Source organism: Cinclus cinclus, chromosome 6 (genome assembly GCF_963662255.1).
Source record: "Cinclus cinclus chromosome 6, bCinCin1.1, whole genome shotgun sequence".
NCBI lineage: Eukaryota > Metazoa > Chordata > Aves > Passeriformes > Cinclidae > Cinclus > Cinclus cinclus.
The window spans coordinates 13,997,891-14,020,655 of record NC_085051.1 but is presented as its reverse complement, the minus strand read 5'-3'; the positions used below and the strand labels follow the sequence as shown (position 1 = coordinate 14,020,655).

Here is a 22,765-nt window from a genome sequence, read left to right as displayed (position 1 = left end):
CAAAAATTGGATCCTATCTTGGTTTCTAAACAAGCTTGGTAAAAGCCTGAAAAAAATGAGCAGGGCAAGTGACCTTAACTTATAAAGAGAAATAAAATATACTTTATCAAGTCATGGTTTGAATTGCTTTCAGGTCCAATTAGAAATAGGTTTCCATAACAGCTGTCTAGCAGACAAAGGCCATGTTTGGGTGAGAGGTTCTATCTTTTTATTGGATTAGCTGATAGAGCTACGAAGAAAATATATGCTTTTAGGCATAATATCCCTCTTTTGGCCCTTTTCTGTAGAAAGGTTGATATGCCAATGAGTTTTCCAGCAGTATCTGTTGCTCTGGTAAAAGATGTTGCCTTTTTCCCAGCTCTGCCTTACTGGGATCCTTAATGCACCACAGACAACAAAGGCACAAATTCTCTAGCAGGCAGATAATTTCCTTTTTAAATAGTAATAATAATTTCTATGAAATAATATGTGCATGGTGAGTAAGATCCTGTTGACTGTACCTGGTAAATTGTCCCTTCTGACAATACATTGAGGGGCATTTCACTGGGAGAACTTTAGGAAATATTTTTTTTTTGTCTGTCTTCTCTTTTCATGCTTTTGTAGGCATAGAAATGACTAACTCATTTGCTTTCTAGCTGTAGTTTTCTTCTTAGAATAGGGAAGGAAAATGGCAAAGGGAATTGCCTTTGTGCATGTGTGGAGTTGTTTGGACCTTTTTCAAACACTTTATCTTTCTAGAATGTCCCGCCTGAAATGTATTGCATTAGTAGTGATCTGCTACATATTTGATTTTTTTTTTTTAATCAATCCATCCAAACAGAGCTGGGATTCAATCTTTTGTAATTTTCCTCCTGCCATCCACCCAGCTCAAGAGGCAGCTTTATTGAGCTAGACTCTCCAAAGCCCATCTCACAGTAGGAGAAGAGGAAACAAAGTAAAATTCAGCTGGGTAAACAGTTTCAGCATACTGTTGAAAATTCATCATCTTACATATTTTCTTGATGGAAAAGTTCTTGATTGTCCAAAAGAAAGAAAAGAAAGCATTTTTGAAGACTAATTACTAACTTCTTAATTTACAAGAAAATGGTTTCCAAAAGCAGCAATTGCACTGAAAAGCTGGGAACTCCTGTGTTTTTTTTCCCCAGGAAAAGAGGTGCAGTAGCTTATGCATCCCAGAAGCCTTGGCTGCTCAATGCCACAGTGGAGGAGAATATCACATTTGAAAGCTCTTTTAACAAACAGAGGTAACAGGTTCCAGCACTGTTGTGTTGTACGCCCCTTTTCTGTAAATATTGGGGTTGTGTGGGTCACATATGGGTCCCCATCTCCCTGTAGGAACAAACCTACTGCACCTGCCTGAACGTGACACTCTCCCCCTCTGACCATGTTTTCCTGAGTGACACCAGGGACAGGGTTTGTCTCACTTGAACTCAAGTGTACAAATGTTTCCATTTCCAAGCACCCTGTTTGTTTAAGGTGCAGTGTTCTCTCACCTGATTGACTAATTTCTCTCTCCTGGAGGGACATCACCTGTTTGGGACTGGGAATATTGTTTGTGAAGAATTAGTGGGCTGCTTTTTTATTTAGTATAAATGTCCACCAGATACTGTAAAATATTTAGAAATCAGTTGAATCAATTTAGAAATCAATGGAAATTAATTCCATTCCCCCACCCTTAAAATAAGTGGTTGATTATGTCTTTGCATCCTACACTTTTTTTTTTTCTGTCATCCTTGGATAGCGAAACAAGAAACAAAGGCCCTGTGTGTGGAAAAACCACTGCTAAAAATAGCAATATACCTTGGAAGAAGTTATGTTTGTTTTTCCTAGGTTTAACTATTTAACATTTTTATTTGGGAAGCTGACCTAAGATCCTTTTTCTTAGCTGAACTATTACTTACTTGCATGTGATTGAAAGAGATCCCATTAGAACAATTAGTGACTAACAAATATATTTTCCACTGTGTGATTTTTTTTCCAGCTGGTTAATTTTTGTTCCTCTGCAGGTAGGAAATGTGCTTCTCCAGCAGTATCTGTGTGGATTTTGTTGCCTTTTTTGTTTCCACAGGTACAAAGCAGTAATTGATGCTTGTTCCCTCCAGCCTGATATTGACATTCTGCCTCACGGAGACCAAACCCAGATTGGAGAGAGGGTCAGTAAACAGCTACAGGCTTCTATTTTTGGTTTAAATATATAGAAGGGGGGGGTTGTTATTTTGTTGGTTCTTAAAATCTTACAGGTTATTTGGCAACAAAGGTAATCTTTTAGTTAAGTGTATGTTTGGATCATTAGCCTGAAAGCTCATTGCTCAGTGAACATGGAAACACTGTCATTTATGTGAGGTGCAATGATTTAAATGTGCTGCTATCAGAATGTTTGACTGTTCTGCAGCTGCTATTGCAGATATCCTGACTTAACAGGATATATTTTTTTGTTTCTTTAGAAGTAACAGAAAAATAAATAATAATACATAGATCCTTTTTTTTTTTTAGAGCCCTTTCGTTTACAGAAAGGCAGGTGTTTAATCAATGGCTTTATCACATCAGGGAAGATTAGGGAGTGATGAGAAAGGAAACAGAAGTCAGATTTGTAAACAGGTCACTCTAGAATACGCTGGCACTGGCACAAACAAACGAACCCCAAAAATGCCCCCTAAAACACCACAAGGATACATTACAGGCCCACACTTTGGAAAAATTCGTCATGTTTCTGTGCCCAGAATAATCCTCTATAGATAATACAATCAGAATAAGGAATATGAATATTCATTCAGTGTTTTCTGTAACAGTCTGTTTGTTTCTCTCCTGCTTATCTCCAGGGTATTAATCTGTCTGGAGGGCAGCGCCAGCGTATCAGCGTGGCACGAGCACTTTACCAGCAGACAAATGTTGTGTTCCTGGTGAGTTGCTGTCCTCCTGTTTCTGCTCCATGCAGAAGCACGAGCTGCTCCTTCACTTAGGGTTTTCATGTGTCCTTCTGTTTCTGCTCCATGCAGAAGCACGAGCTGCTCCTTCATGCAGAGTATTTCATGGGTCGCTCGCTGAACATTGCGTTCCACTGAGCCGAGCCAAATATGCACTGTGTATTTTATGTCTCCTGTCTGCAGGTAGGAAGCATTTTGTAAATGCTGCAAAGAGGCAGATAGGCATTGAAATGCTCATGCTTGTCCTCTCAGTATGTTGAAAATTCAATTTGACTTTTGCTTTTATCTTTGGGTCTTAGAAATGTAATAGTTTCAACTGTATCCATTAAATTCCTAAGCTGTCTCAGGCCTAAAATTCATGTTGTATCATCTCGGGGGGTGTTTCCTTTCTGCAACAAACTAAGCTGCTTTTGCACTCTGAACTGCCTGTTGTATATCCTGTCCCAGCTTCAGCTATGGAAGGAGAGTGGCAGCAGGTTCTAACAACTTCACAGCTGGGGAAACAGATGCATCCTACACACTCACTTCGTAGTAAGCTTGCTGGCTTTCCAATTTAAGACTTCTTCCTTTAGCTCAGTTTTCTAGAAGGTTTGAATCCAGCTGTTATGACAGTGAGATGTAAACCATGTAGGATTAGAAAGGCTGGGCACATTAGATTTCACCTCTAAATGAAAGGGAGGCTATTTAGACCTTTCCCTGTAACTGGTCTGATCAGTTTGTGCTTGCTTCATGTATAAGGCATTTCCAGGCAAAAATCAGAGTTTAGAAGAGTAGGGAGCAGTTGGGTCAGGAGCTGAAAATCAGCAGATCCACTATGGGTCTGTAACTTGGTTTTGGCCTTTTTGTCCTTCTGTGAAAGATACTCAATGACCTCCTAATAGCAGCATGTTCTCTTATGGTTTGACAGTGGAAAAACACCTACAAATAAACTTTATTTCCAGTATTAATATTTAGAAAATAATCAGGAATCCTGTATATTACTATTAACACTCAGTTCTTTTAAGGCTGATTTTGTAAAGAAAGACTTATGGAATTTCAGTCTCACAAGTATAAATGTCACCTGGCCAATGTTTAGGTTTGTGCCAGGTCAGAAGGGTGCAGCAGCAGAGCTGACAACATCCTTGCTCAGCGAGCTCAATGCACAAGCAGCTGCACACGCGCTTTTGAGAGAAAATTCTGGATTATGAAGTTACTGTGTTTCAAAAGCACTTGCTACATGCTTTATGTTGTGATGCCCTGGTTTATTAGAAGCTAAGTGGTCATATTTATCTTACTGCTGATATCCGGTATTTTTGATTTTTAATGAAGCCTGTGTTTAGTGTAATATTACAGTATGAAATAGTAACACTAAGTAAATCTTACAGCTAGCATCGCTATTGCAAGCAGAAATACCAAATCACAAGGCTTGTGATTCCATATAAATAGGATTAGGTAAACAAGTTTCCCAAAAGATGGTGCAGATTAATTTATGCCTAAGTGAATTACATATAATTGATTGATTCAATAAGATAATGTAGGTCCCAAATCAAACATCTGAGCTCAGTCAGCAAAATGGATCAATATTACTTTTGTGGTGTTTTTTGTGATTCTTTGTTAATAGAGTATTGATTTATGAACAAAAAAAAAAAGCCAAACAAAAGGCAGTGATGTTCAAAGGAAACAGAATTATGCTCGTTGTCCCTATCCGTGGAGCAGTAATGCAATATCTGCCACAGACCCACACTGGGACATTGACTGGAGCACAGAAGCTGTGGTCTCCAGCTGTGTGGACCATGAACACATCTGGGGAGAGGAGCAAGTCCCAGAAGAGCCCACAGAATTGTAGAATTGACATGGCTGGCATGAGTCAGTGCTCTCTGCAAAACCACAGTTCAAGGTCTGGTGTTCTGTAAATTAAGGAAACCATTCCTCAGCACAGTTTTGATCTGATGGCCTCTTTTGTGTCCATCTACCTGGATTTACTGCTATTGAAACCTGTCAGTTTCCTTGGATCCTCTAAGTTCTGGCTCCAAAAAGCTGACACCATATCCTCATGACAGGATGACCCTTTTTCTGCCCTGGATATCCACCTGAGTGACCATCTCATGCAAGAAGGGATCCTGAAAATGCTGCGTGAGGACAAGAGGACCATTGTGCTGGTGACTCACAAGCTGCAGTACTTGCCCCACGCTGACTGGGTAAGGAGCCTCTTGTCATTTTTTCTGAGGTGGCAACCACACGACTGGAACATGTCTTGCTGCAAGCAGTGTTTTCACTTCATCTCTCCACCAAGTTCAGTGAGAAGATATTTTGAAAATCAGCCAGTTAGGGGAGCCATAATTTTGAGATTCCTATCTTGGAACACCTAAATAGGTTGGATTTTCATAGAGCTGCTACTTAATACTCTTACAAAAGCGGCTTACATTTAAAATATATTGAGTATCCCAAAACATTAGTTGTACTGGAAAATTTTGGCTATTTTTTTTTAATCTCTAAACAGTGAAGCGTTTGAGTAACACCTCTGCTGGGATATCACTAGGAATTTGTGTTATCACAGGAAAAGGTGCATTTATGCAAAGTGGATATTGAGAGCTATGAACATATAAGGAAAAACACAGTATTTCCTTGTGGTTAGTACTACTATAGAATGTATTAAGAGCATTGTCCTTTGTGTGTGGGCAGGATTTTAAGAAATGTATCATATTTGATTGTTCTGTTAGGTTTCTTTTTTACATCTTCTGCTTTAAAGGAGAAAAAAAATGGAGATATGCTTTCTATACCAGTTTGTAATTGGAAATGTCAAAGATGAAGAGGGAATTTTTGGAGGTTTGATTTTTTTTTTTTTAATTTATTGGTTTCCCATTGGCCTTTCACTTATTCCTGCAGTTTTCCAGCCTCCCAGGTCTCCTTGCCCATGGTGATTGATGACTGCAGTTATACCTCCTAGCAAGACTTCCCTCTTTCATATCTTGCACAGGCTATAGCAGCAGTTTCCTGATCTCAAGAAATAATCATATTGCAGCTGCTTCCTGAGCTTCATATTGGCTTGGTATAAAGTTCCAGATAGACATTCATCTTGTTCTGAGGGGGTTTTTGGTGGTCAGCATTTGTTATTTATCATCTCTGCCCTGACCTTGTCCCTCAGTTGTTTACCTTTAGAGGTTGTTACCACTGTTCTCAACATAGTCCTGGTTTTCAAATTAGTGTCTCTTGGGATACAGGAATTTTCTGCCTTCTTCACCTCTCTATGAGAGCCATCTTAACTTCTTTTTTATTGTTACATGTCTTCAGTTTTTGAAAATTATATAAAGCTGTGGCCTTTCATCAGTGTAATTGTTTTAATTTTCTTTGTGAATGTTAAGACTCATTTCTAGATGTTGGTGTTATAGGAGATGTTGTACAAAAATTGGTTTATTTTTATTATCTTCTAGATCTGTATTTTTTTATGAAATACACTATTTCAGACAGTAGCACAGGAAGGATTTGTATTAACTTTCTGACAAAAAAATATTTATTAAAAATAGTTCATGATTTTCCCCTAACTGTAAGTTTCATTAATCCTGAGGAACTCTTACATAATGGAGTGAAGAGGAAATATTTATTTTATTAAGAAATTTTCAATTAAAATATAGTTTGAAGTATATGTCATGGTCCCCCTAAATCTTTTCAACAAAACCCTCAGAAGAATTCAAGGTGCAGGCCAGTTACAGGTTTCCTGAATAAGTTGATAACAAAAAGATCCTTGTTTTCTTTATTTTTACTTTCTCTCTCTTGTAAATTCTTAGCAGCATAAACAAAATAGTTTATTTCCCCACTCCCTGCCTGTGGAAATTTCTGAGTCTCCAGGGAGAGAGAAAAATAAACAGTGCATTAACTTTTTTGTAATGATGGGGGTTTGCGATCTGCATGCCTCATTTTCCAGTTGTCCCTGTCAGATGCAGAGAGGCTTCCTCCAGACTTCTGAGGTTTTTTTCTTATATGCAAGTATGATTTAATAATGAATGAAGAATAATATTGATATGCTGGGTGAACTTCATGTGTCAATAGCTCAACATACTTGTTTAAGGTTTTACACAGGAAAAAGATTGCAGTTGATTTTTATTCAGCCAGTGTTTTCACGTTTCACATCCATAGTATACATTGTGTGTATAACATAGTTACACTGACACAAACCTGGAAACTGCTCCCTGCAGACTTTGTCTTGAATATATATATTTTTCTTTTCTAAACTGTGTCCACTATTTATGCTTTTAAAGCTTTAGGGATTCAAATTCCCTAGCTCTTCCTTATCAGTCCATGGCGTCAGAGAAGGAGCCAGCATGCTCATGCCCAATTGCCTGAATGAAGGCAAAACCTCCTGCACTCTGTCTTGCTAAAAGCTTTCTCCTTTTAGGAGGTAAGAGAACTCGAAAATCTTATCTTGCTAATGACTTGTATTTAGGAAGAGCAGTGTGCTCCCCTGTCTGCCGACAGGGATCCCATTCTTCTTTCTTAAAAGCAGCCTTTCTGAAAACATGGGTGTGCAGGAAGTTTCTGGGTTTTCAGTATCTTGAATGAAGGGGATGGAATCACGACATAATGTCACTGTCTTTCTAGAAAGCAGATTTGCTTGGGAAAATATTTTTTATTTAAGAGAAAATCCTGTCAGAGCACAGCAACGTAGCTATAAAATAAATGGACATACCCAGCTATTTATCTCACCACTTGTGTTTCTGACTTTTTAGATAATTGCAATGAAAGATGGTAACATCCAGAGAGAAGGAACACTCAAGGACATTCAGAAATCAGAGACTGAGCTCTTTGAACACTGGAAGACATTAATGAATCGACAAGACCAAGAGCTGGAGAAGGTTTTTTATGGGCAGGGCAATCAGTATATGCAAGAAAATGTCCTTTTTTTCTGTTTTTTTTTTTTGCCTTAGTTTGAAAGGTTTAGCAAGAGTTGACATGCTGTGTGTGATGTCTAACTTAATATGAATTTAGTATTAGTGTTACCATTATTATTTATCTCTTAAGATAAATTCCTTCATCTGGATATCTCATATTTCCTTGATACTGTTCTAATCCATTCTTGATTGGAAGCCCTCTCAAAATATTCTCACCTAAGGAATGTGAATACAGCCATTTTAGGAAAAGCTTTGCTAATACTGACAACTGGTTTTATAGGTATGCCTGAATTTACTCATTGCCTTGGATGGAAGCTTTTCAGATATGCCTATATCAAGTTCCTTAAATTATGAAGATGTTTTGTCTTTCATACTTATAAGACAAGAAGAATGAGATATTAACCTTAATGCTTACTAATTTCTTATTTAACTGTCCAAGTTAAGATTCCAGAAGGGCTGGAATTGGCAACCTGAAATTAATGTTAGATATCTAATTTATGTCTTTGATTTTACACAGATGTAGCAAATCAGTCACTTACAGTTGCCTGCTGTGAGATTCTCACTTGTTTTTTTCACTGAGAGGAAGCAATTTAATCACAAGTAGCAATTTTTTTTTATTAATTCTATGGTTGAAAACACATGGACTGTCCCTTTTTCAGGAAACAACTATTGAGGAAAACCCTGTTTTGGAAAGAACCAATCTCCGGAGGACGATGTATTCCCGGGAAGCATTGCTGAAAGATGATGAAGAGGATGAAGGTAAAGGGCACCCTTTGAGCCCACTGCCAGTACATTACTGTTTCACAGTTAAATTGTATTAGAACGAATTAACACCCTTCAAACTGGAAAGAGAATAAAACATTTTTCATGTGGGTCATGATTTATGAGAGTGCTGTTTCCATTGCTTTGACCTCTGGACTAGAGTGATTGCAAGCATTCACAAGTCATCACTTCCTCCAGACTTTGGAGGTTTTTTCTTATATGCAGACATGATTTAATAATGAATGAAGAATAATATTAAACACCATGCTGGGTGAACTTCACCTGTCATTAGCTAAACATATTTGTTTAAGGTTTTACATAGGAAAAAGATTACAATTGAAATTTATCCAATGGTTTCACATTGCAAAAACGTGGTTGAAGAAATTGATCACCGAGTGCTGAAGGGTTTTGCATGCTTTTAGTGTGCATTACTATGGAGTGTAGCAGGTTAATACACACAGGCCTGAGCAGATACTTTGACTTTAAAGCCACCCTTTATCCTGGATGGTAAGACCTGGTTTGTAGCTGCCACTTGCCAGTCCCTTCAATATGTACGTCAGCGTGGCCATCCTTTTTTCTCGCACCTTGTAGAAGAAGTAACAGAGAGTGATGATGAAGACAACCTGTCTTCAGTGCTGCATCAGAGAGCCAAGATGCCCTGGAGAGCCTGTGGCAAGTACCTGAGTGCAGCAGGGATCCTCCTGCTGCCCCTGCTGCTGCTGTCCCAGCTGCTGAAGCACACGGTGATGGTGGCCATCGACTACTGCCTGGCGCTCTGGACTGAGCACGTCATTTCTATCAAGATGGAGCCCGAGACAAAAAACTGCTCCCACTGTATGGTAGGCACTGCCTTGTTCACCTTCCTCTTATGATTTAACTGGGGGTGTTCTCCCACTGTCAACCTCTGCTCCAAGATTTGTGTGCAATGTGCTATTTTTTGATAAGAGAGCCACTCCATAATATTTTGAAGCTCAGTGCATTTTTGCATACGCACTGCCGTAAAATGAAGTTAGGTTTGTTGTATTGTTCTTCTTTTGTTTGATTTATTGTATTTTAGTCACCAAGCTGATACACCTAAACCTGGGTTTCTAATTTTGATATCAAGAGTTCTTTTTCTGTTTTCTCTGTTCTGTTGCATTCTCACAGCAACCTGGGCTTTTGATGGTATTCTATGACTTTAAATTTCTGATTTATCACTTATATTCATGCAAACACTTCCCTATCCAAAGGATAATTAATTAGGATTTTAGATGGGTGAAAATCATGGACAGTTTAATTGAGGAAGCAACAAGGGTATACTCTCACGTTTTTTCACTCTTGCACTTGTATGCTTGCAATAATTTTTAAGCATCATTTAAAGTGAATAATTGTGTTGTTCTTTGTTTATTAGGAATTTGACCATTCTCAGTATTCAAGAGTTTTCAGCATTCTTTGCTGCCTTGGCATCGTATTATGTCTTGTCACATCAATCGCAGTGGAGTGGACTGGCTTGAAAGTCACCAAAAAGCTGCACTCTTCTTTACTTAATAAAATTATTTTGGCTCCAATGAGGTATTTCTTTGATTGTAATGGAAATTTTATTATGGTCATTTTGTCTTCTTTATTTCAAGAGAGTCTCCGAAGAGTAGTTTTTACTAAGAAATTATTGTGCATCGTGTATTTTTTAAGGTATCTGTGAAAAATCACCAGGTGTCAAGTTTCTGAGTAGTTTATGAGAATGATACCCAGGCTGCTTGAGTTCCTAGACACAAGTCAAATGCCTCTACTGCCTGACTGTGACTTCAGAGATTTACTTCCTTGCATGTTTAATTTCTCTGTGCAGTTTTTAATTAGGGAGAAAACACAATTATTGATCAATATGTGGTACAGATAATTCATAGCATGCCTAATCATCTTAATCACTGGAAATATTTACTGTCAGGCAGTGATTGTGCAAGTCTAGGAAGGGTAATGAGCTTAGACAAGTATCATTAGAGTACACTGGGATGTACTTTGTTCCAGCAAAAGCCTTGGTTGTCCTCCATTAATTGTTTGGGGTTTTTTCTCCATGCGTGAAAGGAAAGGTGTATCTTGATTCAAACCTGAAGCTCTAGGAAAAAAAAAAAAAAATTCTTATTCTTAAACTAGCGATGTTTGACACAGAAATCATGGAAAAATCACATACATGAAAAATCCTCAGGCTTTTTATTTATTTTTTTTTCCAGGATAAGATTAGACTTCAGGTTCCACATGAGTTATGGAATAGCTAATAGTTGCAGAACCATAAAGTAGTGTGCGTTTCACGTATCTAAATGTCTTTTAATATATTATTCCAACAGTAGTTGTTCTTGTTACAATTTTATGTTCCCAGAAAGATGCAAGACTTTGCAATTCAGCTCCTTTTGAATTTTTCATGAATTGAAGTGGCCTCAAATTAAAATCTGAAACGATTTTTTTCAAGTGTAATCATGTGATATCCATTGCTTAGGCAGTAGAGGGAGCTGAGGAGATGCTTGCAGTTGTAGGGCTCGAAGTGGTTGTAGATTCAAGACATTTCCATTTAACTGGAAAGCCATAGGTACTGGTGAAAATGAGAAATTTTATTATGGCTGTCAATTTATTTGCTTGTTTCTGTGATATAGTATCTAGCTTAGGTAGAACAAAATAATAACATTAATCAGTTCTAATAGCAGTATTGTAAACTTTGCCATTCCTTGTACCATTTTAGGTTTTTTGAAACAACGCCTCTGGGAAGTATATTGAACAGATTTTCAGCTGACTGCAATACCATCGACCAGGTGCTGATTTAATCTTTTCAAGCTCTCATGTTATCCTATCTTAATCTAAAAAAATGGGGTTTCAGTTATTACAGGGTTATCCAGATGAATCATGATATATCAGTTTGCATCTTGATTTTCTCAGTTCTGAATGAGCTCCTAATCTTATATGCACAATGAAAAAATACTTTTTTTTCCTAAGATGTCCTATATAGAAAAGGGAAGCAAAATAAGATCAATAGTGATATCCCCAAACTAAAAAGTATCTACTTTTTATTAAGCGGGTAAGCATATGCAAGGAAATGAAATTAGAAAAAAAGCAAATGCTATTGCTCAGAATAGAAATTATGAAATTCAAATTACCATGACTTACTCCAGACTGCACTGTCAGTTCATAGGATTTATGCAGATGCTAAAAATCATCCACTGCATCACATCTGTAATCCTCTGACATGAGGATTGTGCTCCACAATGCAGATGTGAAGCAGCTCCACAGAAATCTCTTTAGACATCCCCAAAACCCAGTGGTAAATTCAAGAGCAGACCTGTATGCTTAAAATACGCAAGGAATAAAACTTTTGAGGAAGCTGGAGAAAGGAAAATGAAGTAGTGTTTTAAACTTGACATGTTATGGAAGGTTGTGTGCTTTTTTTTCTTCTCTGTACAGCACATCCCAGCCACCCTGGAGTGCTTGAGCCGTTCCACCTTGCTGTGTGTGTCTGCCCTTGCTGTGATCTCCTACGTCACACCCATGTTCCTCATTGCCCTGCTTCCCCTGGCCATCATGTGCTACTTCATCCAGAAGTACTTCAGAGTCGCATCCCGGTAAGAAAGAGCCCAGACCAGCACCATTCTGGCAGTGGAAATATTCCCTGCAGTGCAGAATTGCAGTGCAGGGGAGCTTTATGTTGAAATTTGGTCCTGTTGAGGCTGTGGCACTGTCTGCAAGTGGGGCAAATCCACTACAGTGGAAATTTGTTGTTTTACGAGTGCCTTTGTCAACAGCTCTTCAAGCAGAACCTCTGGGAGGCTTGAGCAGAGTTTTTGTGCATGATCAAAGGTTTTTGGAGTTCACCAAAAAAAACCCAACTGGATTTTGTCCTCCCCCAAGGGCTGTGTGCTGGGTATGTCCAAGAAAATGTGGTGACAGGACAGGGAAGCTGCGGTCTGCTTGTCCAGGTGAAAAAGGAAGTATTTTAAGTTAAGGAGAGGAGGCTGCAGAATGCAGTATCACCATGGTGGTACTGTTAGCCATTAAGGATCCAATGTGCATGAGCCTTCTCTCCTGTTCTGGGCACCTTCTACTTTTTTAAAAATATGAAAATTTTAATAGTATCTGAGACCTTACTCCTTCTCAGATGATAGTTTCTCTCATGTGAAATGTTTGCAGCAATGCAAAAATATCCCCTCGTATATGCACAGATTGAGAGGGAGTCTGCAACCAATTTACTTCCTGCTGGAAGAAATTGAGACTAAATAGATTTTACCCTACATGTGCTTTTACTGATATGAGGGCTAAATATGACATTGAGAAATGCAACCTAATCATGAGTGCACTCTCATTTACTCAGTGTATGAGATACTCTTGGCTCAGTGAGAAGTTGTGCTGTTATCTGGGGGTGCACTTTGTCTGCTGCTTAACTTGAGCTTCTATTTGCAGCATTCCATTAAATTGATACTCAGTACAGAGACAGAATGTTGTTTAAATCAATAAGAAATTGAATACAAGAAAAAGGAATATAGGAGAAAGGAGGGAAGGCAGTGAAGGGAAAGGACCCATTCAGAACTCCAGCTGGTTAAGTGTTAAAAGTCTTCCTGGGGAATTCATTCCCCTGCAGCACTCCTCTGCAGTCTGTCTGAACATTACATATATGACTATTGTGATGCTATTCCTTTTCACTCCCTGGGCCTGATTCAAGAAAATAACTGCACAACAAAACTGTTTTTTTTAGAAAATTATTTTCATAATCTTTTCCAGGGACCTGCAGCAGCTGGATGACAGCACTCAGCTACCATTACTCTCCCATTTTTCAGAGACTGTTGAAGGTCTTACTACCATCCGAGCCTTCAGGTATAGTTACTTTTATAAGAAACATAGATGTTCAAAAGTGAGGTAATGTTATGTCTTAAACTGTTCTGCCTGGAAAATCGAGAGCCCACACAACATGGGCAAGGCGGGATGTCAAACACTGAAGAATTTTAAGCATTTTGTACGTAGAGGAGTCACTGTAAAAAGAACAAGCTCATGTGGGTCATCTGCCCTGTGGTTGCTGTCCAGACACTTGCATGCAGCCTAGAAAAAGAACTTGAGGGCAAATGTGATTTAAGCAGCTAAATTAGCCTGCAATTACCACAGTGTGTGGTGTGCAGATGATGGGCTTGGACAGTTTCCATGGCAGAACTAATATGAACCAACTTGGTACAGACTAATTTGTGTCCATGTCCTGGTCAGACAAGCTGTGCATGATTTCAGAGGCTACAGTAGCACCCTACATTGTTTTTCAGGTTGCCAGCTGAAAATGTGGGTGTTTACACTCATTTTGGAAATATACAAGCTGGAGAAAAAGTTTGTTTCCTTGCCTGCTTTGGTTTGTTTTCCCATCCACATAAGCTTGCAGGAGAGCAGCCCAGGAATACCTGATAACGTGCCTGGGTTCTGTATGTGTTAGAAAACTGGCAGTGATGCTGATACCTCAGAGGTACCAATAAAAACCACTGCTGAGCTTACCAGCTGTCTTCCTGCACTGGGGCTATTCTTGTCTTTTCCCAGTTGACTCAAGCACGGTCAACTTTTCCACTAGATTCTCATCTAGATGATGTCTACATATTTTGTCAGATAATTATAACTGTTACCCTTCTATCCTTGAAACAGTAGTGTTTATTTATTCCTCCTAATCTATAATTGTAATTTTATAAGAGAAGTAATGCATGAAGTCAACTTAAAATATTTTTAATAGGTTATAAATAGATCAAAGAAAGAATAACCAATTTAAAGGTTTGTTTCTTTTGGACTGAAGGTCCCTTAGCCAAGAGTGGTAGAGCAACTTAGTGTTTTCCATTGATTACTGTTATTGAATATTTAATTAATTGCCAATGCTATTCTATAGTTTGTAGCTATGTCCATGTTCAATGTGCAGGAAAATCAATTTCTTTTAATTTCTGCTTTTCTTGTTCCTTTATTCCTTTATTTGATCAAGAGGATCTTTAAAGCATTATGGCTGTATATATTCTGGTGTTGATACAGGAAGCAATATTCAAAATGACATATAGCTAATATTTTCAGTCTGCCAGAGCTTCCCTCTTGATTCTTCCTATCACTTTTAAATTAATTCCTCTGTCAAAAAATTGTGGATTTTTTTTTTCCTAAAATCCTGCAGTAAGTGATGTGTCTCTGACCCAGTCAGCCATTTGTGTTCAGTGAGTTTTGTGTTCCATCTGTCTGCCAGCCTCCTGCCTCAGCTGCTAACCCAGTTATTTTTAGGACTGTGTAGCTTTTCAGCTGCCTAACATATTAGCAGGAATGGAGTTTAGACTTGCTAGCATGAGCATCCCTAAAAATAACACTAAATAACATTAACTCAGGAATTCATTCTGTTAGGAGGTGCCAGTTGTTGCTGAAGCATCCTTACCCTCAGTTTTTCTCCATCCTGGATTTATTCAGAATGCACGTGGAAAGAAATGTACCAAAAAATCTGGGGGAGTTCAGAAAGACAGCTACTGCTGCACCTTCAGCAGACGCCCTGGCCTGATTTATAGTTTACTTTGATACTTCAGATAGCATTTGTGTTAAACAATCAACAAAAAGTAAGTGTGAAGGATTCTGCAAAGACCTGTCTGTATTCTTAAAGACCTGGTAATCTGGGGACACTTTCTGAAGAGAAATTCTGATATTTTTGCATCAGTCGAGCAGCTGTGGTAGCTTTGCATCCCTGTTCCACGTGCATATGCATGACTGACTCATGATGCATGCCTCACATTCTGTGAGGGTATCTGCCTCACACAGTCCCTCATGGTACAGAGATAGGGGAGTTAAATATGACTGAATTGGTTCCAGAAGCAGCATGGCCACGTCTGTATGGTGAGGTGCTGAGGGCAGGGAACCCTGAGGTAAGGAAGGGCTCCCTAGCTCTGACGTGGTGACACTAATGCCTGTTTTTAGGAACAGCCATTCTGCTGTGCAAACACACCGACGTGCTCACAGGCAGCCCAGAATCCTGGGCTGCATCCAGAGCCCCGTGGGCAGCAGGGCAGGGAGGGGATTCTGCATCCAGCTCTGGGGTCCCAACACAGGAAGGACAGGGACCTGCTGGAATGAGTCCAGAGGAGGCCCCCAAGATGATGAGAGGGATGAAGCACCTACAGGGAAAGGCTGAGAGTTGGGTTTGTTCAGCCTTGAAAAGAGAAGGCTTTGGGATGGCCTTCAGTACCCAGAGAGAACCTGTGAGAAAGACGAGAGAGACTATTTCCAAGGGCATGTAATTACAGGACAAGGGGAGTGGTTTCAGACTGAAAGAGAGTAGGTTTAGATTAGATGTTAGGAAAAAAATCCTTTATTATGAAGGTGGTGAGGCTCTGGCACATGTTGCCCAGGGAAATTTTGGATGCCCCATCCCTGGAAGTGTGCAAGGCCAGGTTGGATGGGGCTCTGAGCAGCCTGTCTGGTGGCAGGTGTCGCTACCCATGGAAGGGGGTTGGAATGAGATGGTCTTTAATGTTCTTTCCAATCCAAGCCATTCCATCAATTCCCACTGTACATGTCTCTTATGTCTTAGCACATGGCTAGGTTGTGGACAGCTGAAATATTTCTTTTCCTCAGAATCATGAACTTTTTTATGTGAAGTCAATATTTCACTATGCTCAGAAGAAGGGTTAAGGTACTCTGAAGTGAACAAATTTGAAGGCTTGTATAAGCCGTGTACTTCATAATAGGCATTCTTCTATATCAGTGTTAGGATAGCTGAGTTTATAAATAAATAATCACTGCTTGTCACAGCCGTAATAGCTAAAGGATAAGATAAAGTTTCAAAGGGGGAGATCAAGGGTATTAAACTTGATCATGTAATAGAAGGGGGGGAAAGGCAAGATTTGGGTGTTTAAACCAAATCTTCAGGCCTCAGAGCTTGTATCACTACCCTGGGAAAAACTTTTGTGCCAGGCTTTTGCATTATTAACTCTAATTGTTGATACACTTGATTATTGGCATTGCTTTAATTTACAACTATGCAATTAAATCTGCCCAGCTACAAGGGTGACTTGCACACTTGTCGAGACCCCAGCAGGGAATCATCTCCCTTACCTGCTGAATTCCTGGCAGATTTCACTGGCACAGCTCTGCAGAAGAGTGGGTGCAAATTCACTACAACAAACTGTAAACTGATTTATTTGTGATTAATCCTGTTTTGTGTACTATGGCTAATTCCATGAGGGAAGGAAAACTGTTCTTGTCAAACCAATACTTTCTGTTGTGCCATGTACTTGGACTTCCATTTTCCAGAGTGCTCCGTTTGTTTCATGATAAGGACAAATACATTTGTTTAATATGGGAGCTACTACAATGGTAAGGTTTTTGAGTTTAGACTTTTTAAATTGTTACAATTTCTAGGCACTATGGTAATACAAATTTTAAAACCTGAGTTTATATGATTGAGAAAAACTGAATTCTGCAGCACCAATGCTTCTTTTCACAAGTACATACATGTATTATTTTTCTCATATATATTTTAAATATTTTAGTTTTAGATTTGTTTTTCTCTCTCTATTTCCATGTCATAAAATATGTTTATAAGATGCCCAGTGGGATCTGCAAGTCCCACAGAATTTCAGTACATAATCAATGCAATAATATCCATAAATTACATAAGGATACTGCACAAATACTTTGTCTGTGTCTAATATAAGACTACAAATTATGTCACTCTAAACTATTGATGGGCTGATTTATACCCTGTGCCAAGCTATCCATAGGCACACACCCCAGAAATTAAATTTTACTTGGTATATTTCCAAGACCCCAAGGCCTGACTCAATTTTTTTTTTTTTTCATTTTTTTCTCTTGCTGTCTTGCTTTCTTCCTTTCTTGTTTCCTTTTCTTAGGTATGAAGCCAAATTTCGACAAAAGCTGCTTGAGTACACAGATTCCAACAACATTGCCTCCCTTTTCCTCACAGCAGCCAATCGCTGGCTGGAAGTTCGCATGGCAAGTACATTATTATTGTTGTGTATGCACGAGGAATTTTTGACTTTGTTCCACGTAATCTGATGAGGCATCCAACAGTTTTCCAGCCTCATCTCAAAGCTATTCCTTTGCCCTGTGTTTCTCTCTGGCAGTAATGAGCATATACCCAACCCATGCTGGACACTGAATGGGGTATAAATTTTCCCCGGAGCCTGCAGCTGTTTTTCCAAGACAGGAATAGTTTTCACGGGTCACATTGGCTCCTGTGTGTGCGGAGAGTGATCAGAGCTAGTTGAGCTGTGCCACCAGCCAGCATGTCATTGTGGAACCATGTCAGTCAGCATCAGCAGCCTCTACCTTGTGGCTCCCTAGGAACTTTTCAATATCTTGGGAGCTCTCCTAATGAGCAGAAGGATGTAGATAAGTTTGAGTCTGTTTTGGGGTCATCTGAAGAACACCAGAGATATTCAGTGGCCTGTTTTCTGATCAGTGAAGTGGCCTGGCATGAGAAATCATTTATTTAAAATAATTCTCTAAGAAGCAAGTCAAGGAATTTTATGTCATGGAATGTTACATCACAATTTTAAATGCAGGTGTAGTAATGCTGTTCTGGTAGCATGGGCTTCTTTTAGATGTGCTAAATGTATGTTAATTCGTTTTTCGTGTCATACTCTGTAGCTCCATTTTGGACTTGATCTTAAGGGCTACCTTTTGCTAATTTAGTTCTGGTATTAGTTTTGCTATTTTAGTTCGGGTATGACTTGAATAAAATATTATTACCCTATTATATGTTAAGGCCTAGACCACCTGAAGTCCCTAATACTGATCAATGCCTATATCACTAAACAGTTCAAACACAGACAAAGGACAGTTTCCCTCCTACAGAGTTTGTTTTCTAGTCTGTTACACAATTTTACTCAAAGAATTGTCTGTGGGAAGTCAAATCACCAATGATTTAAATTAAAGCAGAAAAATATAATAGGTGTGCGCTGTGCAAGAAAGACTTGTTTGAACAGTTATGGATGGCAGGAACTGAGCAGCAGCAGCAGTGCCTCCCAGCAGTTCATCATCAGCCAGAGATGGGATACATGAGCATTTCCCTCCCATCCCAGGTAACATCAGCTGCATGGTTTCAGCCACCTCCATTACATGCTGACTTCCCCCATCACAGCCCTGCTAAAAGCAGTAAGAATGGGTTCCTAGGTAGGGTCTGTATGGAGTTCCATGGGGTTTTCTGCCTGGGCTTCAAAATTGTGCAGTGGGTTTGTTATTTGGTATGCAAAGTTATGAGAACGTTTTCATCCTTTGTAGACTTATAATGATGGAGCTTATTCATATTCCTTCAGGAGTACATTGGAGCATGTGTGGTACTCATAGCAGCTGTCACTTCTATTACCAGTTGCCTGTATAATAAAATCACTTCAGGACTTGTAGGCTTGGGACTAACCTATGCTCTTATGGTAAGAATCTCAGGATCCTTTCTGTCTCTCCCAAACATTTTTTTGTAATTCCTCAGGGCACAAAGATGAACAGGAAGATTGAAGGTGTCTGTACATCTATAGTGGGTACTGTAACATCACTGAAACCATGTGTTTACTTCAGTTCACATGTGATGGTTGACATATTTGAGTGTAAGCTTTCCTCACCTTTGAGATCAAATCTCACTGAGGTTCGGATATGTCAACAAAACATGGACAAGTTGCATCATAATTTTTTATATTGTCTTGCATTGTGAAGAATACATTTTCAGTGCATCAGTTGTAATTATGCCCTGGTATGTCATTCTAGATTGTCCAAACTTAAGTTATCAAGATTGTCTTTTCACCTGTCTTTACTGTTCCCCCTGTTCTTTTCTGTTGGTATAGATCAGATCTCCATAATACCAAAGTATCTGTGCACTACAGTTAGGAAATTTAACCTTTAGTCATTGTTGCCTCCCTGTTGGTGTTGTACCATCCAGTGCCTTCACAACTTCCACTTACTGAGGCGTTCCTGTGTAGGAATATAAACTGCATGCTGGTCAAATGATGCAAACTACTAAAAAATCTGGGATTCAGTCGTGTATTTGCTTTACATCAGGTGTCTAACTATCTGAATTGGATGGTTCGTAACCTGGCTGACATGGAGATCCAGCTGGGGGCAGTGAAAAGAATCAATGGCCTTCTCAAAACAGAAGCTGAAAATTACGAAGGGCTCCTTTGTAAGTGCAGTTTTGGTGCAGCATGCAGAAAGAGCTTGCTGAAATTTTAATGACTTTGCAGTGTATTGCCATGAAAAATGTAAATCATGAAATGTAAATCACCTAATGAACCAACTAATTTATTATAAGAGGGTTGATGTTGGGTTTTTTCCCCCCTGTGCTTGTGGTACAGCTTCCTCACAGATTCCCCAGAACTGGCCAGACAGAGGGGAGATCCAAATCCAGAACCTCAGTGTTCGATATGACAGCAACTTAAAGCCAGTGCTAAAACATGTCAATGCCCACATATCACCAGGACAAAAGGTAAAGAACTGCAGTGGTTCTCAGAAGCTCTTTATACTAGCACATCATATAAATCAGATTTAAAACTTACCACAGAATGCTTTGATGACTGAATTACAGATGATTTTTTTTCTTTCTTTCAAATAATGTAGTGCACTGGAAAGGAGTTTGGGGCATTCTTAGCTTGGTGTATTGAGGCAAACATCCCCACCCCCCAGCATCCCAGTGCTCTTTTTCAGCACACAGTGCCAAAAGAAGTGGCAGTGAGCCCTTACAGGGCTAGACCTACTTTCCATCCTTCTCACATAACTCTCTTGTCTGTATTTCCATCATTACTATTATCCTATTGTTTCTGTCATAGGACTGGTCTTGATTTATCCTTAAATGCTCAGACCCCTGAAAGACAAAAAGTGAGCGATTCTGTAATGGCTGGTTCCGTTTTGAGTGATCTGTCAGGAGGAGAAGAGGATCTTGTGAATCAGAACAGCTCCTCCACCCTCTCCTCTGAAGTGACAAGTACAGATGTTCTCCATTTCCTGTATTTTCATTGCCTGATGTTCATCTGCTTTCTGTGTCACAGATTGGGATCTGCGGCCGAACAGGCAGTGGAAAATCCTCCTTCTCTCTTGCATTTTTCAGAATGGTTGACACCTTTGAGGGTAAGATAACACTTTTGTGTGTCACTCAAGCTTAGCACCTGGAGGTTCTTTGGTAGTCTTTTCCTTAACAGGAACAGCTCTGAAGTGTGATTTTCAAATCTGCAGGGGACCCTCTCTAGCCCTGTTTAAAGCTGATGTCATCTGTCACCTAACAGCTGTGCCATTCATAAGCCAGGTCAATAAAAATTCTGCTTGATAGAAGCATAAGTCCAAGATTGACAGATGACAACCTTTAGTACTGTTAAATCACAACAGTAAGAGCATAAAAGGGCAAGGTGTTCAAGTGTAATGAAGGATCTGTGCTCAAGGCAAAGCTGGGATCCACTAGGCCCAGAAAACTCAGCAATTGGGGGTTGCAGCTTGGCCTGCTGCTCTGGAATTTCCTGCCATATTCCCTGCTCTGTGGCCCATGTCCATATGCCTCACGGGGTGCATCTCAAAAAGATGTCAGCCTGTTTCCCAGCCACATCACCCACAGAGCCCCTGTGCAGAGACAGACAGTTGTACTCAGAGATAAGATTCCATAGTGTTCAACAGTGGTTTGGCTTTCTGAAAGGCTTGTTGCCCCTGGTAATTAATCCCTGGTTGAAGTAGTGTCTGACCTTGTTGTTTGATAGCTGTATACTGGTCAAGCAGTTAATTAAGTAGTGTATGTAATCATTCATAGGATACTTCAGGTACGCTCTGTGTGCTCTCCAACTGAGTTTAGTCTCAAGAAGGCTGTGCTTGCTTTTTAGTCAAAGCAGGTTTCTTTAGTGAAGAAGGGGGTATGTGATACAAGGCCTGTTCCTGCTGTGCTGCCTTTCAGCCTGGAAACGAGCCATGTCATTGCCAGCAGCCGTGTGACACAATCAACACACTGTCCACTTTCTTTTGAACAGGGAGGATTATCATTGATGGTATAGATATTGCAAAGCTGCCCTTACAGACACTGAGATCCAGGCTGTCAATCATTCTCCAAGATCCTATTTTATTCAGTGGAACAATCCGGTAAGTATTAAGCACCAGCAATAAAAAAATAAAAATAAAAATTAAAAAAAACCAAACAAACATGGAATTTCTCATATGTCATATGATAGGAATTATATATTATAATTGTACTTATAATGACTTAATGACCAAGCTGTTGAATTCCAGTCTGCTCAGCTGGAATAGGGAGGATCACTGCCTTCTCTCTGTGCTTTTAACTCACCCCTGCCAGACTAACTTTTCCCCGTGCCTGAGCCTGGACAGGACACTGTTGGCAGAAGGCACGCCATGCATTGGAAGCAGGGAAAGCCAATATTTATTCCTCCAGGATCCCGTAATCAGTTTAAGCTCACTGATCAAATGCCCATAACCACCCAGCATTTCTTGATGCCTTCTTTTTCCTACATCTGTTTTCATCTGTCTGCCTTAAAGTATGAGATGTAAAAAATGCCCATAACCACCCAGCATTTCTTGATGCCTTCTTTTTCCTACATCTGTTTTCATCTGTCTGCCTTGAAGTATGAGATGTAAAAAATGCAGACTAAAAACAAAAATGCTGTAGACAGAGAGGAAGCAAAAGAATAATATGAGAAGTACCGGGAGACTGGGCTGTTTTATCCTGGAGCCTCTGTGCTTCTTCTGAGCCATTTCATCTGTGGCACCAAATACCTTAGGGTTTTGGGGTTTTTTGGTTGGTTGGTTGGTTTTTTGGTTGGATTTTTTGTTTGTTCGTTTGTTTTTTTGGCTTTATTTTGTGTTTTATTCCTACTTACCTGAGAAGATGATGCAGTGGAAACAATGGCCAAAAGTTCCAGTTTCCAACAAATGTCTTTCCCTGTGTCTGTGCCATTTACCTTAGGAAGGAATAGTTACAATGCACAGTTACATCACCTGCAGTTTTAGTTTCTACATAAGTGATTCAAGTTCACTGAAAAGGTTACAGGCTTCAGGACATGCCTGAATAGACCATGATTCATTCACATCCAGAACATGATGTGATTTTATTCCTTTGTTTTATTAATTAATCTATTAAAAATGCATTTAGGCCAGCATCGATCCTTCACAACTCATACAGCAGGAGTAAAACATAAAAATAGTGTTATGCACCATTGAATCTTTTATTGTCAATCTATATGCTAATGTAGCATGATGTGTGATTCACATTTTATTTTG

General features: G+C 39.4%; 1 protein-coding gene across 1 annotated transcript in view; it reads left to right on the top strand.

Moving 5' to 3' along the window:
* ABCC8 (ATP binding cassette subfamily C member 8) overlaps nucleotides 1-22,765 on the top strand; it is a 73,570-nt gene that overhangs the window by 45,262 nt on the left and 5,543 nt on the right. The window contains exons 19-35 of the mRNA XM_062495819.1: nucleotides 1,146-1,244; nucleotides 2,069-2,153; nucleotides 2,820-2,900; nucleotides 4,964-5,101; nucleotides 7,628-7,753; nucleotides 8,449-8,548; nucleotides 9,143-9,390; nucleotides 9,942-10,102; nucleotides 11,259-11,328; nucleotides 11,975-12,132; nucleotides 13,286-13,378; nucleotides 17,401-17,503; nucleotides 18,829-18,942; nucleotides 19,562-19,682; nucleotides 19,855-19,985; nucleotides 20,545-20,623; nucleotides 21,505-21,613. Of these exons, the coding sequence (XP_062351803.1) occupies nucleotides 1,146-1,244; nucleotides 2,069-2,153; nucleotides 2,820-2,900; nucleotides 4,964-5,101; nucleotides 7,628-7,753; nucleotides 8,449-8,548; nucleotides 9,143-9,390; nucleotides 9,942-10,102; nucleotides 11,259-11,328; nucleotides 11,975-12,132; nucleotides 13,286-13,378; nucleotides 17,401-17,503; nucleotides 18,829-18,942; nucleotides 19,562-19,682; nucleotides 19,855-19,985; nucleotides 20,545-20,623; nucleotides 21,505-21,613 (2,016 nt within the window). The remainder of the gene's footprint in view (nucleotides 1-1,145; nucleotides 1,245-2,068; nucleotides 2,154-2,819; nucleotides 2,901-4,963; nucleotides 5,102-7,627; nucleotides 7,754-8,448; nucleotides 8,549-9,142; nucleotides 9,391-9,941; nucleotides 10,103-11,258; nucleotides 11,329-11,974; nucleotides 12,133-13,285; nucleotides 13,379-17,400; nucleotides 17,504-18,828; nucleotides 18,943-19,561; nucleotides 19,683-19,854; nucleotides 19,986-20,544; nucleotides 20,624-21,504; nucleotides 21,614-22,765) is intronic.